Source organism: Rissa tridactyla, chromosome 4 (assembly GCF_028500815.1).
Source record: "Rissa tridactyla isolate bRisTri1 chromosome 4, bRisTri1.patW.cur.20221130, whole genome shotgun sequence".
Taxonomy (NCBI): Eukaryota; Metazoa; Chordata; class Aves; order Charadriiformes; family Laridae; genus Rissa; species Rissa tridactyla.
Genome location: NC_071469.1, coordinates 45,868,287 through 45,885,745, shown reverse-complemented (window position 1 = coordinate 45,885,745; position 17,459 = coordinate 45,868,287). Strand labels below are relative to the sequence as shown.

The window sequence follows — 17,459 nt, the reverse complement described above, 5'->3', positions numbered from 1 at the left end:
TATTTCTTCAGCTGCCTCTGTGGCTGATGGCACTCTGCTCCTGTCAGTCTGGCAAATGGAGTCTACCACAGTGTACTCATCTGTATTGAGAGAGAAATTACTCTTGCCCATCAGTCACAGAATGGATGAGGTAAAAAAAAAATCCGTTCTCATGATGAATAAATCAGAGTTAAAAAAGGTCAGGATGCCTTCAGTGTCTGCCGGGGACAAACCTCATTTAAGGTTATTACATTCTTGTCAAAATCTTGACCAGAGTCAGTTTACCTACCTCTTTCTTTCCTTCCTATATTTCCTCCCTCCTTTGCCTAAAGTCACTGAGCTTTGCACGTATTTACTGCTTTACTTTTTAACATCACATTTTTTTCTCTAGCAAAGTAGGGTACCTTGCCATGTTACAATGAAGACAGCTTTAAGTTCAAATAGTTACCGTTCCAAACTTAGCACTGAAAATACAAAAATACATGGGGTGAGGATCACCCCTAAAACTCACCCTTTAAAAAGAGTATGAAAGTCCTAGTTGCCCAACAAGAGACTATTTCCACATCTGAAGGGCTGGACGTCTGAAAGGAAAAATCTGACCACAATTTTTAAAAACAAGAGTTAAATCTGCAGTTAAAAGTTGTGCGATTTAAAGACCATCCTTCCCCTATTTATCAGTTGTAACGGCCCAAATATACCCTAGGTACTCCAAGTAGGGTTGAAAATTGTTTTCTTGTCAACTCATTACTCACAGATCCATTTTCCAGCGTGGCAGAAAGATGTAATTTAGCTCAAGTGACCATCCGAGAACAAGAGCCTCCTCAGGACAAAATGAGGGCAGGGGATGGTTGGCTTTTCTGAACTAAAAGCTTTCTCATGATCTCAAATCAAACCTATGACTACTAATGGACTCCAACTAGGTCCTTCCGAGAGGCTGTCAGAATATTTTTTTCCAAGCTGTCCTCGCAGGACCCTCCTTATCTCTATCTGAAGTCCTGAATTTTTTTGTGCTGCAGGAAGAGAAGTCAGGTGAAAAAACACTCTGTTCTTTTACTCTGAAAACATGTTTTAGCCAGAAGCTACTATAAATTCACAGGTCATTTAAAGGAACTGCTGATATGTCATGGAGACTCCAACTATTTGGAAACACTGTTACTTGTTCCATACTTTAAGTGTCTTTACAGATTTCTCTTCCTGGCTGTAATTCATGACAGTAGCAGGAAACTGTGTGTGTGTCCCCTCCCAGCAGTTCACTTGCCGCTGCTGCTGTTTTCCCTCTACTCTAGTCACAGTCCACAATCTGCATGCCTAAAATTTGTTCCTCTGGAGAAAAATTCATTCCGAACAAAAGGACTGAAATCTCAACTTGGGAATTAGCAGGTACATTTAAAAGATATCTCCTTTTTCCCCTGCACCTGCCTCAAAGGAAAAGAAAGCAGATACCGATGTTCAGAAAGAACAAAATAGCTTTATGCAAGGTCTGTTTACCCCCTCCCCAAAATACTTTCTAACAGATTCTTACAGACTCAGTAAACAATCAAGGAACTACTCTGCTTCAGGAATAAATCAGCAGGCAAACAGGAAGAAAAGCATTCAGCTGTGGAGCTGACAAAATGAGCTGGAGCAACCACAGCTGGACCCATCACAGGGCTGCGGAATGCCCACCTTCCCATCGCTCTCCCTGCCAGGAGGAGCTAATGGGGACCCTCTGAGGCCACCCAACTCCAGGCTACACCACATGATGCAGATCAGCAGTTCCAGACAAGAGGATTTGTGTGTTTTTACAAGCATTGCACCTCTGTCTGGAAACAGGTCAGAGAGCACGTTTTGCTTTAAGTGGAATTGAAAGTGCCCACTGAATCAGCAGAAAGTTCCTCGTTACACTGTGAAGCCCACTTCAGGTCCGAAAATAAAGCTAAGGGTTACCAAAACTTCAATAACAGCTATTGTGCATGCTACAGTTTTCACTCCTTTGGATATTTAGTACCCATAAACCTAGGTCCCTGTCTGGGTAATGCTTCCTTTAAAGACAACCTGCTTCTGACTGGGAAATATGGAATGGTTTCCGCACCAAGGACCCCAACAAGAGAGGGAAGGTTACAAACCTTACAATACAATACAGAGGAGGATGAGAAGGGAACTAACGGGAAAGGAAGCTTCGCTAACTCTTCAAGTTTTATTTTTCGAATTAATTAATTATGAAATAAGAAAGTCCAGACACATTCTTGATGCCCTGCAATCTAAACTCGTGGAAACAGCAAATGTAAGCTTGTGATATAATAGAGAAAGGCCATTCTATTACACTAATCCTGTCAGTCACCACAGGCTTTGGCCAGCCCTCGGCACGCCGATGCTCTCGGCAGGCCTCTGCTGGGCTGCCTGCAGCCACACACAGCCCCCAGGGAGCAAAGGGATGGAAAATCCCCACAGCTGGAGAGCATTTTCATTCTAGGCGGCAGGAACACCACGCTACCAAGAGGCACCCATAACCTCTGCGACTACCACAGAGCATTCTGCTTGGACAATACAACACTAGTTTGCTGTTTGCTGTTCCTGAATTTTGTCAGGAGTGTTTTAACTGCACAAGACAGCTGAAGGAAACGTTTAAAAGTAAACAGTCATGAATCGAGGATGGAACTCAAAAGTCGCTGACACCCGATCCGTACAGAAGAAGATAAGGCCTATCCCAGCAGAGTCCCTCTGGGCAGGCTGCTCAGGCTCCTCCCTGTGGTGCATTTGGCAGTCGGCAACTCAATTTAGTTTTAAGTGTTTGTTTTTAATCGCACATGTCAGCATGCCGGGTGGTTAACTTACAATGTGTCACACAAAACAAGAACAAGCCTCCCAGTTAATCAAATACCAACAAAACGTCTCATGTCATATTAATGATACTTGGATCGGAGCCAGGAGGAGTAAGTTTGAAAGCCAAGATCCCTCTGCTTTCCTCACTGCCTTAATTACTGTGCTACACTGAAGTTGCTAGAAACACAGACATCAGAAGATGACCTCCTGCATGCTGTCACAAAAGAGGTTTTTAATGATGCCTGTGGTTGCACCTCTCTTCCTTGCTAAATAACAAGGAACCTAGGAGAGCCCCACAACACATACTGGACCCAAAACCTGTCCTTAGGTTCCATACAAGCTCACATGCGCACTACAGGCTTGGCTCAGTGGCACAACCCATCCTTCCATCTACAATCCATGGGAACTGGATTCACCAAGGGGAAATCATGTCTGACTAATCTGATAGCCTTCTATGATGGCATGACTGGATGGACAGATGAGGGGAGGGCAGTAGATGTGGTCTGCCTTGACTTAAGCAAGGCATTCGACACAGTCTCCCACAGCATCCTCATAGGGAAGCTTAGGAAGAGTGGGTTAGGTGAATGGACAGGAAGGTGGATAGAAAACTGGTTGAAAGACAGAGCTCAGAGGGTCGTGATTAGGGGCACAGAGTCTAGTTGGAGGTCAGTGATGAGTGGTGTTCCCCAGGGGTCAGTACTGGGTCCAGTCCTCTTCAATATATTCATCAATGACCTGGATGGGGGATAGAGTGCACCCTCAGCAAGTTTGCTGATGACACAAAGCTGGGGGGGGGTGGCTGACACACCGGAAGGCTGTGCCGCCATACAGAGGGACCTGGACAGGCTGGAGAGTTGGGCAAAGAGGAACCTTATGAAATTCAACAAGGGCAAGTGTAGGGTGCTGCACCTGGCGAGGAATAACCCCATGCACCAGTACAGGTTGGGGGCTGACCTGCTGGAGAGCAGCTCAGTGGAAAGAGACCTGGGAGTCCTGGTGGACAACAGGATGACCAAGAGCCAGCAATGTGCCCTTGTGGCCAAAAAAGGCCAATGGCATCCTGGGGTGCCTCAAGAAGAGTGCGTCCAGCAGGTCGAGGGAAGTCATCCTCCCCCTCTACTCTGCCTTGGTGAGGCCGCACCTGGAGTACTGTGTCCAGTTCTGGGCTCCCCGGTTCAAGAAGGACAGGGAACTGCTGGGGAGGGTGCAGCAGAGAGCTACCAAGATGATTAGGGGACTGGAACACCTCTCTTATGAAGAAAGGCTGAGGGATTTGGGTCTTTTCAGTCTGGAAAAAAGACAACTGAGGGGGGATCTTATCAATGCTTATAAATACTTCAAGGGTGGGTGTCAGGAGGATGGGGCCAGGCTCTTTTCAGTGGTGCCCAGGGACAGGACAAGAGGTAACGGGCACAAACTTGAGTACAGGAAGTTCCACCTAAACATGAGGAGGAACTTCTTTACCCTGAGGGTGGCAGAGCACTGGAACAGCCTGCCCAGAGAGGTGGTGGAGTCTCCATCTCTGGAGACATTCAAAACCTGTCTGGATGCGTTCCCGTGCAACCCGCTCTAAGGTGACCCTGCTCTGGCAGGGGGGTTGGACTAGATGTTCTCCAGAGGTCCCTTCCAACCCTATGATTCTATGAATGACATGAGCATGAACTCGCTCCAGTCACATCCACACCTTCTCCAGAAGGAGGCACCGTCTCTCTTGGGGTGCTCTGCTGCCTTTGTGCTAGGAACCAGCCACATGTGGCCACGCAGTGGGGAAAAACCAGTAACCTGGAGCCAGGGCGGAATGCAGGAACATCTATTTCAGTAGCTGTGTGGGCACACGTTAAGCTTAAACCAATGACCAAGCTGTATTTTAATTACAGCTGGGTTCAGCTAATCACCTTTTGAATGTCTGCAGATCTCAGAAAACAGATTTCTTTACATAAAGGAGAATTTTAGGCAATATTCAGACTTGGTAAAGGTTTTTGGTTTTGTTTTTTTTTTTCCTTTTCCAACATAAAGGTACAAGAGCCATAGACTGAAAGCATTTACCCACTTCTAAATAAGTCAAATACTTTGAGCAAAAAACAGCCCTCAAGATGCTAGGAACAAACTACTGCAATAATGGTAACAATAACATTCTCAAGCTATAAAAACACTGAACTAAACTTGCAGCCTCAATTTGCATTTCCCAGAGCTCTAACTTTAACATATTGTAATAACATTGTATTAAATCTTGGGGTTTTGTTCTTTGGCTTTTGGAGGGATGAGTGAGAAGTACTGGGCACTATATACAATCGTACTTTCCAGTGGTGAATACATATACAAGTGGCTGTCTTAACCAAAGAGGATGACTTCACATAACTAGCTACAATTATTCTAATTTTGTACTCAAGAGATATAGGAACTTCCTAGGGGAAAACAAATTAATAAAAAATAAAATCCAGAACACCCCATCACCACCACACACAAATTTCTGGAGAGGAAGGGGGAAGGAAACAATCAATCTTGGACTTTGAACTTCTGCATAGGGCAGAACCTTTATTATTATTATTATACCTTTACAATAAAACTTAAGTTCCAGAAAGGTAAAAACACTAGAAGTCAACAACATTACCAGTTTCTTTCCTAGAGTCTTAAATGGATGGACAGGTATTTTGGTGAATAGCTCACATAGCTACATTGCAAACTGTTCATCTGCTGCCTACCTCTTGAACACCTCTCACTTGTCCAGAGATCAGGTCTCAGGTGCTAGAAAATAAAATTTGTTATAGTTCAAGACTATAAATCTATTCTTTCCACTGTAAGAAGATTCCAAGATATTCTTTTAACAATACCAGATCCTAAGACCCTCTCACAATTCACAGAAACGTCACAGCCAAATTTTTGGCATTACTTGCAAACTGTATTTAATATTTTATATGAAGAATACTTCTGTTATTTCCTTTTGGATATTATCTGAAAAAAGACATTAATTTTTCCTAATACAAGACCCAAAATATAAAGCCACCTAAAATTTTTGTAGCAGGTATATCCTACTGAATATTACATACTTGTGGCAAAAACTGAAAGCAGTACTATCTTAGTGGTACAGAAAGGGCATAACAAAGAAGACAGGAGTCAACATACAATTTAGCCTTAGCTAAACTCTTTCTGACCAGGCAAGTATCAGTTGGACAGAAAGAGGCCAGATCCCCCATCATATGCCAAAGAAGTGTATTACAATGACTTGAGAATCCTCCACATTACTAAGGAACATGCATTTGTCTTCACTGTGATCAGAAAATAAATATGAGACAGAGAATTCCACAAACGCATACTAGTGCAAGACTGTTCTCTATAAAAATTACTCTAGAGTTCTACCCAATTTCAAAACAGATGATGATCTTTTTCTAGAACACTATCCCAGAGGGCAAGAAAATCAACAAAAAACCCCTCACTTTTACAGCTCATCCTTAAAGTTCATAAACAGCTTTGAAAAGAAACCCACTCTTCAGAATAAGATTGTTTTTATGATCCAAAATGATCAGACCAGGAGAGGCCAGATTGGTGCAATCATGCAATGATACTGATAATCGACGTAGTGGTTCAAATTGTTCACAAAACACTGAAATCAAGACAGGCAGCCGGGTTGAGACTACAGATGTTTATGAAATGTTAACTGGGCATTTCACTCCGTTCTGAGGCAGAATTAACAGCCTCCTGTACTGACCGTATGATTTAATTGCCTGCTATAATACTCTGATAGTTTAGCAGTTCAAGATATCATGATTGTTAACACACTGATATACCGATTCAATTTCACTCCTGACCTGGATTTACGGCATTGCTCATTCTTATTTAGTACTTCAGACTGTAGCTATAAGTAAGTGAGACTTGCCTGCCTCCTTTTTTTTTTTTTTAGTCCATTAGGAACAAATAAGAACTGCTTTCTTTTTAAGCTTTAGAACAGAACTGATAACTGCAAGTCCAAAAGATTTATTTAAAAACAACTGGTTATATCTCTATGTTAACATCTTTGCTCCTCAAAATGAAAAATACTTGTAAAAGAATATACTCTTGCATTCAAAATTTCATACATCTCTAATCAGTACACAAATAGTGATAAGTGTCTGCCACTTCAGCCAGGTAATAAGATCCATTGCTTTCACTCGTGAAACAGAATTCTGTCACTCCTGCAGTTCAAAACCCTATTGCTAGAACAAAACACATTCACTCATAATTGATAAAGATATTATCTTCTGACAGAGGCGACGCACTGGCCCTTCACCCTGAAATGTCTTCACATTTGGATGATGCACATTACTTACTGTGCAAAGGCAAAGGCTAAAACTACTGTTGCCCCATCCTACGTGCAAACACCCTCGGGGAAAACCAGATGGTTATCGACTCAGTTCATACCGTTATTGTATTAGCAAGATCCACTGATAAGAGGTTTCCCACACTTAAGTTAGGAGAACCTTTCTTCTAGAATCCGCCAGGCACTCAGAGGCTATTTATGCTGCCATTAACAGCATATGCGGTGCACACATACAACGCTTAGTGACAGAATGATTTGCAGGGCATGGAGTAGGGTAGAGAAAAGGGATGCTGAGCTGTCAAAGTAACATCTCATTATATCATATGAAAGTAGTGAAGAGGAAAGAATAGGGCAGAGGGAGAAGTGGAATAAAAACAATTTAAATAGCTTTCACGCTGTTTCTAGGAGACCACGTAACACGGCTGCTGAATGGAAGATGCCCATTGTCAGTAGGAGGCACACGGCAGCAGTAATACAGAAGGGTTTGGGGGGGTGAAAGAGGGGAAAAAAGGGGTAACACACAGACACTGGTTGAGCATTATTCCCATTTCAGATTGCCGATTTCCCCCAGAGAACAAAATTAAATAAAGCACGAGGAAGCCAATAGAGCCACTGGAGAATTTAAACAAAGAAGAATCTCAGCTTTTACTAAAACAATGACGATGATGAATTAAACAGAAACACAGTATTAGAACTTGGATAGATGTGAAAGTATTTTACAACTCTACCAGAAATACTAAGGTAGACTTTACGTGGAAGACTGAGCTGACACTCCAGGTCATTTCTTTTTGCAGAAACGAGAACTGTTTTGGCCAACAGGAGAGCATGGCTGCACAGAATCTGTGCCTTAAAAAGAGACAGATGATACTGAAATGTTGCTCTTCAGCCTCAGGCTATCTACAGAAGTAGCTCAGGAAATATTTTTACAGATGAGAGGACATGCCAGGTACATAAAGTCCCAGCTCCAAAGAACAGACAGCCTCATTGCTAATTTCTTTCTCTGCTTTTTAAGAAACCTGCCTTTCTATTTGAAGTTATCTGACAAGTCCAATCACCTCTTTGAGGACTCGAAAAAAAACCCAAAACCCTGACAAGTTCTATATCAGGCAAAGTTTTGTATTATTTATACATTATGATCACATTTTCTGTTTCAGTTTTCAAGTATCTTCTACCTCTAAAAGCTTAAAAAGTTACAATTTGCTTTTTCACCATCCTCATTTATAAATAAGAACAGTCATTACTGTTTCATACACAAAGAATACTATGGTTCAAGGAAGGCCAAACTACTTGACTAATGACACAGAATAAGTCAACAGCAGAGCTAGGAATAGATTATAGCTGTCCCAGTTCCCAGTCTTTTGCTTTAGTTATAAGACCACAGGACTGCCGAGGTGAATCCAGGCTGAGAACATTGCCAACTGGCCATTAGACAAAAAAAGCAGATCATTTGAAGAGCTCCTCTGTAGAAGGATTTGACTGTTGGGCCTCACTAGGTAACATGTTGAAGAGAGTGATTTGACTTGGGAAAGCAGAAAAGGGCTTAGCAGACAGCATATTTTTTCACATTACTTGCAACACAAGCACGCAAAACACCGTGTAGCTCAAGTTTGCAGCACTTAAACCTTGGCATGGTGCTTACTGCAGCAAACATTTGGCCTGACAATAAAACTTTGTCTCTGATGAAGACTGTTCTCTGTAAAGAATACTCTAAGCAAACTAGTTGGAAAAGCGCCACACATTCATCAAAGATGTATCTGTTTATAGGAATGTACCTTTTCAAAGTTAGACACCTATAGCATGGACCTGAACTCAATGTCTTGCATCTCAGATGAGATGCCTGAACAGCCATGTTCTTTTTGCATCTGCTGGCTTCAAGAAATTGCCATGTTCTCATAAGAGAATATCCCAACATTACTCCAGTTAAAAGTCTAATTAATTTCAGAAATTTCAAGCGCATGGTAGTACCTCAATTGAAATGCAACTGTACTTTTTTTTTTTTTTTTTTTTTTGAGTTAAATGTGTACAGATAATACATCTAGGTAAAATACTTTTATCTAAAGACAACCCTGAATGAGTGATCTACAAAACTCCCAGATACTTTGGATCAGAGATTCCCAAACTGTGGATAAGGAATCCTAAAGCTTCCCACAGAAGTATGCAATATACTTTTATCTTGCAGAAGATCTAAAACAACAGAAAAGGCTATATGCCTCCATGGAGACAGATTACAAGGCTCACACAAGATACTACGTTCTAAATTGGTGCAAATCATCTGATTTACAGTAACTATCCATGTGTGCTTTTTACCCACAGCAAGTGTAAAACAATTTGAATTAGGAACACCACAGTTATTTGGAAAGTAAATTTCCCAAGATTTGTTATATACTGCAGAGCTGCTAAGACCCATTGCTTTTAATAAAGCTTTACTCCACAAGGCCCAATCTGTCTGCAACAAAGAAGGAACATCTCTGCTAGGTCTGAAAACTGTGGAAGAGATAGCAGACGGTTCAGACACAAGACTCACGCTCGTTGCCAAATTGGTCATAGTAGGATGGCTGATAAAATTTTAATGCTTAATATTTCAAGATCATGGAAGAAAGAACTGGTTTGTAAACTCCCAAGAGGGGCTACTGCTGTTAACTAATGACACAGCCTTTCAATCAGACCATAACACCTTGCACTAAGCTTTAGTATACTCAGTACTAGTTAGCAACGTAGGGCCAAAACAAACTGCAGCTATATCCCAGTATCTACCAATGATGCATTTCCAAAATGCCTAAAATTTTGCAGTTTGACAGAGTAAAGCTACTTTTCCTAAAAGATTAGTGTAATTGACGGGGGATATATGCAGCAACTTCAGAAAGAGACTTTAAACAGACAGAGCATGTATGAGATAGAGCATCACATAACGGTTGAGGCTGGGAAGAACCTCTGGAGGTCATCTGGTCCACCCCCCCCGCTCAAGCAGGGTAACTTAGCTCAGGCTGCACAGGACCACATCCAGACAGCTTTTTAATATCTCCACAACCTCTCTGGGTAACCCATTCCAGTGTTTGGTCACTCTCACAGTGGAAAAGTGTTTCCTTATGTTCAATCATGGTTCAGTTTGTCTCTACTGCCTCCTGTCCTATAACAGGGCGTCACTGAAAAGAGCGTGGCTCGGCCTTCTTTACACCCTCCCTTAAGGTACTTGCATACGTTGGTAAGTTCCCCCCTGAACCTTCTCCAGGCTGAACAGTCCCAGCTCTCTCAGCCTTCTCACAGGAGAGATGCTCCAGCCCCTTAATCATCTTCGTGGCCCTTTGCTGGGCTTTTTCCAGTATGTACATGTGTCTGTCATACCGTGGAGCTCAGAACTGGACACAGTAATCCAGATGTGGCCTCATCAATACCACATAAAAGGGAAGAATCACTTCCCTTAGTCTACTGGCAACAGGATGAAGAAGCAGGAATAAAGTCAGGGTCACTGATTCATCAAATAGAAGAGATTAAGACCCGAGTCGTCCAACAAAGGAGATGCTGTTGTTCCATAATTTATCATATTACAGAAGATTTAATCACCACCAGATTTCACTGCCATCATCGTCCTTGGGAAACTTAATGGAAAAGGACAGAAAAGTAAGGCTTTGATAACAATTAACAGTGCACTGTATTAAATGATCAGCAACAGAACTTTGAAATGGTGGATAAAGAAGCAACAGATACAGCAAGGTGCTGCTGTACTTGAGTAACTGAATCTAGTTCTCTTACTATGACCAAACTGTCATTTAACAGGAAACGTTGGAGATCGCATAGAAGCTACCTGAAAGCAGCTCAATGCTCAAACATGTGGCAACACAGATCAGCTGCTGCCGAATCCTTGCGAAGAGGAAAGCATTTCATACCATTTAAAACAGACTCAGCTCCTCCCCAGAGCTTGCTGCCCTTTACTGTTTGGTGACAGTAACTCTGCCATACACGTAGCCTTTCCTGGGAAGTGTTAAGCACTCTAGCCTCAGCGGCACTCCAAATGCTAATTACAACCGCTCCCCCGCACTTGCCTTTTAACTGGGGGGGGCGGGAAGGGGGGGAGCATATTAACAAGATCGAAGAGAAAGCAAAGATGAAGGGGGAATAAAAAATAAAAACGTGAATTGGGCAGATGGATCATGAAGTCAAGAGGTAAGATACCATTAGGGGATAAGCAGCCTTCCCGAGGCACAACGCGTGGCAAGCTTCCCTTGTAATGTCACAAAGTAGCTTACGGGAGAGGAGTTAATAGGTTTAAATACTTTCTCTCGCTCGCTGGGGCGGGTGCGAGAGACGTTCCAAAGCCGGAGCCCACGGCGCGGCCGGGCGGCAGCGGCATTGCCGGGCCTGCACCGCCCCCCCGCGGCCGCGGACCGCACGGCGGGAGCGCTGCCGCACCCCCCCGCGCGCGCGCACACACACACACCCCCCGCGCGCGCGCACACACACACACCCCCCGCGCGCGCGCACACACACACACACCCCCCGCGCGCGCACACACACACACACACCCCCCGCGCGCGCGCGCACACACACACACACCCCCCGCGCGCGCGCACACACACACACACCCCCCGCGCGCGCGCACACACACACACACACCCCCCGCGCGCGCGCACACACACACACACACCCACCCCCCCGCGCGCACACACACCCCCGGCAGCGGGGAGCCCCCCCACAGCCGGCTGCCGCCCCGGCCTCGCCCACCAGGGCTGGCTTTCTCCGCCTCATTTCGAGACGGGGGCATGGTATATCAACGCCATGGATGATCGCTGGCCTTCATTATAAAATAAAAAGCCCTTTCCGACATCTGACATCGCTTACAGGATCTTACATCGGCTGTAGTATTTTTTACTCTGTTGACTTATTTGAATATAAAAAAAAAAAGTTAACTTTGACAGCAGATAAAATAACCGGTTTCATGTTACACACAGACACTAGCCTCTGCCTTGTTTGGTTACCTTTCAGGCATTTCCTGGTTAACCTCCTTTATAAACCGCAAAACTTTTTTTTTTCTCTCAAATACTGACAGGCTGCCACACGGCACCCGAAACCGTTTGCTATTCTACACCACTTATTACCCACACGTAACACTTACTCTATTTAGTTATGTACGTGATGGACTCAAAATTGTCCTTTTCTTTGTAGAAGGCCAACACTGCTCAGAAACAGGACAATCCCTGAAGGGTAACCTTGTATTTCACTGCAATATTTGCGTGGCACAGTGCTTCCAGTTCTTCTCCTTTCAGGAGGGGAGTAAATGCACTGGTGCAAGCTGGAAAACAAAGTCACTATGATGCAATCTGGTGAAATAATGGATTGCACTAGAAAGACGCAGGCTCTGGAGAGCTTTCCAGCCCTTACACGCTCATTACCATACAGCAAGCAGACAGTCTCCAATTCACAGATCCCAGGAAACAAGAGTGCAGCAGTCACGACATCACAGTTTATTTACTTATTGCAAAGCATTTGATTTAACTAGGAAAGGGCTATCAGAAGAAACCAGAAGTCAGTAGAAAGAGCAAGAACATAGCACTGAATGGCATTTAATAGTAAAAGAACTTGAGATCTGCTTCTTTCACAGGATGGTTGTAATCACTCCTGCAACTACATGATCCTTACAGTAATTCCAGTTGGTCTACGCTATTAGCTTCTAAAGACAACTCCTGTTACTCAGCTCCACTAATACACAGAGTCAGCTCTAAATTCAGCATAATCCTGATGGCTCTTTCAGGAGCAATTTTTCCACCTCCCCTCCCAATCTCTATTTTCAGTTGTGCTCTCAATGTCCCTCCTATTTGGCTACTCCTAACGTTGTTGTAAATTTTAAAAGTACATACTGAGCTCAGACTTTAAAAGAACTCACAGTATTTACTGTACCACTGCTTAATCACATCAACTCAACTGCTACAGTTCTTTTTCCTCACCCTGGCAAAGTGGGCATATCCAGAGCACATAATTCTCCCAGACCACCCAACAAGTCACAGAAGCAGAATATTAATACTGACGTTTTTCACCGTCATTCAAACCAGCAGGGTTGCAGGCAGGCAGAAGGAAACATTTTCAATTACAAAAACTTGGTTTGCAAAAATACTTAGCCACGTTAAAAAATCACACGGTTCTGATTACACAATTCAAAGCCATAGTCCAAAATCTGAGACTACTCCTGATAAACTGCTGAGACAAGATGATCTCCTGTGTTTTACATTTCAGAATATGGTCTCCAGGCTCATGTAATCATCTGCTCAGGCTAGTGACCAGAATTCTTACTTCAACAATGCGTTGTTATTACATGCTGACTTGGCATTGCTTACAAAGATGGGGGGGTGAGGGGGGTGGGAAATATCAAGATTATATTCTCTGCATGTATATATTCAGCAATCACAATATCTTCCACATTTATTTCCTTCTGGCTTTATAGAGTTGCAAAAAAGAAACCTGTCTTTCACTTACCTCTAGGTACTGTAATTGCCAACAGAGAGTATATGAGATAGCAGAACAAGAAATTACAACTTAATGAGAAAACTTCAACAAGAAGTGATGGAGCAGCAAATTCCTAAAACCGTCTACTACTTGGTTCATATTCCCTTTAAGAATGGCTGTCAGTATAAATGCTGTATCAGCATCTTATTCTCTTAGAGGAAAAATATAAAACACATTTATGTTTCCTAGAGACATGTCATGGTATTTTAACAGTAAGTTGCTAATAAGAATCTCTGCACTCTCTGGGTTGTTTAAGCCATCCACAGCGATTATGAGTGATTGTGTTTTAAAAGTCACTGAAATGGAGACAAAGCTCAAAACGTATCATCACTTGCGGCAATGTTAGCAGTTTCTATTCAAAAGAACACAACGCCTATTTTTTTGCACGTATACAATGTCTGCAACATTGACACAGGGGGGAAAAAAACGCTCCCTGTATAAATCCAGGGCATGTCATTGCAAACAAGGTTTTTAATTAAAATTGGCATTTTTGAGCCTCCTACTGACTGACAGCGTCTCACTGCCTCCCTCCTCAGATGGCTAACCTGGCTTCCAAGAGAGATGGTGGAAAGAAACAAAATCACTAGAATACCTAACTTTGACAAGTGTCTGCTGGGGACAATTTCAATAGCAGGATGCTGCAGAGAGAGGTAAGGAAAGAATAGATGACTGCTTAGGAAGTCTTCCCTAATGAAGGCTCAAAACATCACAAACAAGACAGTACAGGAAGCCTTTTATTCCTAAGCCTACAGACAGGATGATCAAGCAGGACAATTTTAATCAAAAACCATACTGTTAAAGAGAATGCAGAACAATGTCTGCACCTCAGTGGGCACAGCTTCGTTTTAATGCAAAAGGCTAGGTCTCTGGTTTGGAGGTTAGTTCAGCTGTCAGCATTGACAAAGCTTTATCCCTCTCAGAAAACAGGCAGAGGTAGGCTGTCAAGTCAGATAGATAGATAGATAAATAAGAGTTCCTTGGCCAAAACATTTTCCCCAATTTAATGCAAAGAGTTTATATTGACTGCTAGTACTGTACCTTCGGGAGGCTCTTCCCGCAGATGAGGAGGCAGTTCTTCACTTGTTGTCTCAGTTTCATCTTCCACCATCTGTGTTTCTAAGCTAGGTCCCTGCAGAACAGAACAGCAAGAGGAGGTAAACTGGAGAAAGTTCAGAAAGGAACCACAGAAATAATTATAGGATTAGATAATATGCCAGATAGTACGGACATAAGGAGCTCACTTTAGCTGATGAAAAAGAAAACTGCTGGGAGATCTGTCTGCAGTCAAATTACTTACAGGAAGGGGGTAGAAAAGAAAAAAAAAGAAAAAAAGGACTCTTCAAGCTAGCAAGCAAACTTACAAGCGTCTCAGTAGACTGAAGACCAGGAACTGAACGGTGAAGCACAATTGCTAAATTACTATTTCTAAAACACGCAATGCAATAATAAATTCAAATCCCCATTTACCACGGGCAGCAGCAGATTCACCATCACTTGGAGTTTTCAAGAAAAAAATAGAGTATTTGATTTGTCTTACCAAGACTAGATTCTGAAACATCTGTGGCCTGTTGAATACAGGAGGAGTTCAATATGGGTTATACTAATGATCCCACACCTTGTTTTCCAAAGGAAGATAAAGGAAACTGGTTTATGATCTTTTAACCCACCAAAGTCCACTGACCATGTAGTTTTCCCCTACATACCCCTCGTACATGCATTTGTGCCTGCATGTGTAACATGCTAAACTAACCGCTCCTGACAAACTACCAGATTGCCCTCCAAAGTTTTGCATTTCCACTTTCCAGCCTTCAGGATATTGGAAAGAGTCTGCAGTGTTGCTTCTGGAAGGATGTAAGCAGAATTATCAGATTTGTAGACTTAGCATTCACTTGTATTCAAGGCTGCTGAACTCACTTTGCACACACAATATTTTCATGATTTGTGGAACTGTAAAAGTTACTTTTAGTTACATTTTCAGTTTCAAATTGCCAAAGAAAAAAAAAAACCACCACCAAAACACTGCCTGCTCTTCCCCCCCAGCCCCCTCTTTTTCAAGAAAAAAGTAACAGCAGAGTAAACATCAGGCATAGCTACAGTGCTCCTTAAAAAAAAAAAAAATCTAACCAATTTTCTTCTTTTGGAATGCTAGTACAGTCAAGAGTGAAATCAGAAACTTAGCAGTCATTAGGAAATGAGGCTTTTGTGCACTTTGAAAACATGAATGGGTTTGTAGTCTGAACTATCTGAAAATGTGTATTAACATATGGAGTTGGAAGGTTACAGACTGGCACATCAACAGCTTGCAAGATTTTATTATTTGAACTCAGGAAGAAAAAGGGCTCATAGCACTAAAGCTGCAGTATTTCTTTTCATAATTTCCAAACCCCATGACTGCAAGGTTACCCCCAAGAGCATTGCTTACTTTCTCTATCCTCATTTTGCACGTTATAAAGACTAACACACTTTTTAAATTCCTTCCTTTGCACAAGTAGCTTACATTTTCATTCATTCACCATTTTTTCAACAAAATGGACATGAAAACAAGGAGTACCAGCACATTGTTTTCACGACTCTGATAGCAGGGAAAAACAGACCACACGGGTGACACTAACACATGTCTATTGTGTTAGTGTCACTGTCGCAACCTTGATTTCTGTCATCCACGACTATGCAAGCTTTATCTAAGCTATTTACCTATTTCTCCGCATTTAAAAGCGCCTGGTATCACCTGCCCAGCTTCGGCCAATGAACAGTTCAAACATTAAGTCATGCCTTGTAGTAGCTGTCATGGAAAGGAGAAAAAAATATTTTTACCACAGGGTACAGATAGTAGTAAGTTGCCTGACTTAGTCCAATTAAAAAACAAACCCAGACGTCAATTATCAACACTGAGGTCTGACTGTCTCCTCACTTCACCCAAATAATGTGATCTAGATTTTAAGAATGCGTAAACAATTCTGTGTTGGAGCAACAAATTGAATATAGAGTATGTATTTGAATAAGTTTCTACATCAACCACAAGCAACGTACTTATATACATGTCTTTCCTACCCATTAATGCTACATCAGAGAAAGGAGAAGACAAGGCTACATTAGTGTACCAAATCAGAATGTTTATTTTCATATAAAAGATGTAGACAGGTAAGACATGATGTACGAATATTTGCCTTGCAAACATTCTGAACCACAACTATAAGAACTCCTAAACTAGAAGTGGTCTCAAATTCAAGTCCTTAGCTTGTACTTTCCAGTTTGTGACAACAAAATTATTTTAATTTAAAAAAAAAAAAGTAACAGACCCCTCTGCACAAGGCAAAGCTTAAGTCCTTACTAACTCTACGCTGCCCAAGGAGACAATCTGACTTCCAGGGACTAAGAAAAGCCAGTAAGAAAGACATTGTCTTTCCTACTTCAAGTTAGTCAGTAGTCTCACTTTGCTACCATGAGACAAAGATGCTCAGTGGCTTCTCCAACAACAATCCACGATAGCGATGCACCTTGAGCTTACAATTGCTGTCATCTACATAAATACAAAGAGGATGCAAAATGCTATCAAAAGTGATTGGCAGTATTACGGGGTTTTTTTCCTTATACATGAACTACTACTCAGTGTTCACTAGCAATACAACTTTCCGGAATGCTGGTTATCACTGACAATACTTACCCTAAAACAAAGGTTTACCTTAGTTGAAGGCCAACCTTAGCCTTGAGCTAGTATTAACAAATCCAGCTGTGAAGAAAATAGACCACTACAGACCACTCTAAAGTCCATGGCTGAGATGCTGTTTGCCATCACCTACTTCCCTCCAGTTCAAACCTTTAACACTTGCTACTGGAATCTCAATGAAAAAAAAACACACAATCCTATACTTTTACAGAACATTCTTAA

At 42.3% G+C, this 17,459-nt stretch overlaps 1 protein-coding gene across 6 annotated transcripts in view; it reads right to left on the bottom strand.

Annotated features, from left to right (window-relative positions):
- Window positions 1-17,459, bottom strand: part of LOC128908193 (transmembrane protein 263-like) — a 206,020-nt gene that overhangs the window by 177,464 nt on the left and 11,097 nt on the right. For 3 of the 6 annotated variants that reach the window (XM_054197869.1, XM_054197867.1, XM_054197868.1), the window contains exons 2-3: window positions 16,265-16,352; window positions 14,609-14,699 (exon numbers count right to left, since the gene is read on the bottom strand). Coding sequence is in view for 3 of the 6 variants with exons in the window: in XM_054197867.1 (XP_054053842.1) it covers window positions 14,609-14,678 (70 nt within the window). In the remaining 3 variants the exon portion in view is untranslated. Of the gene's footprint in view, window positions 1-14,608; window positions 14,705-16,264; window positions 16,353-17,459 lie in introns of those variants that run through there. The other 3 variants (XM_054197870.1, XM_054197865.1, XM_054197872.1) reach the window with 2 other exon arrangements.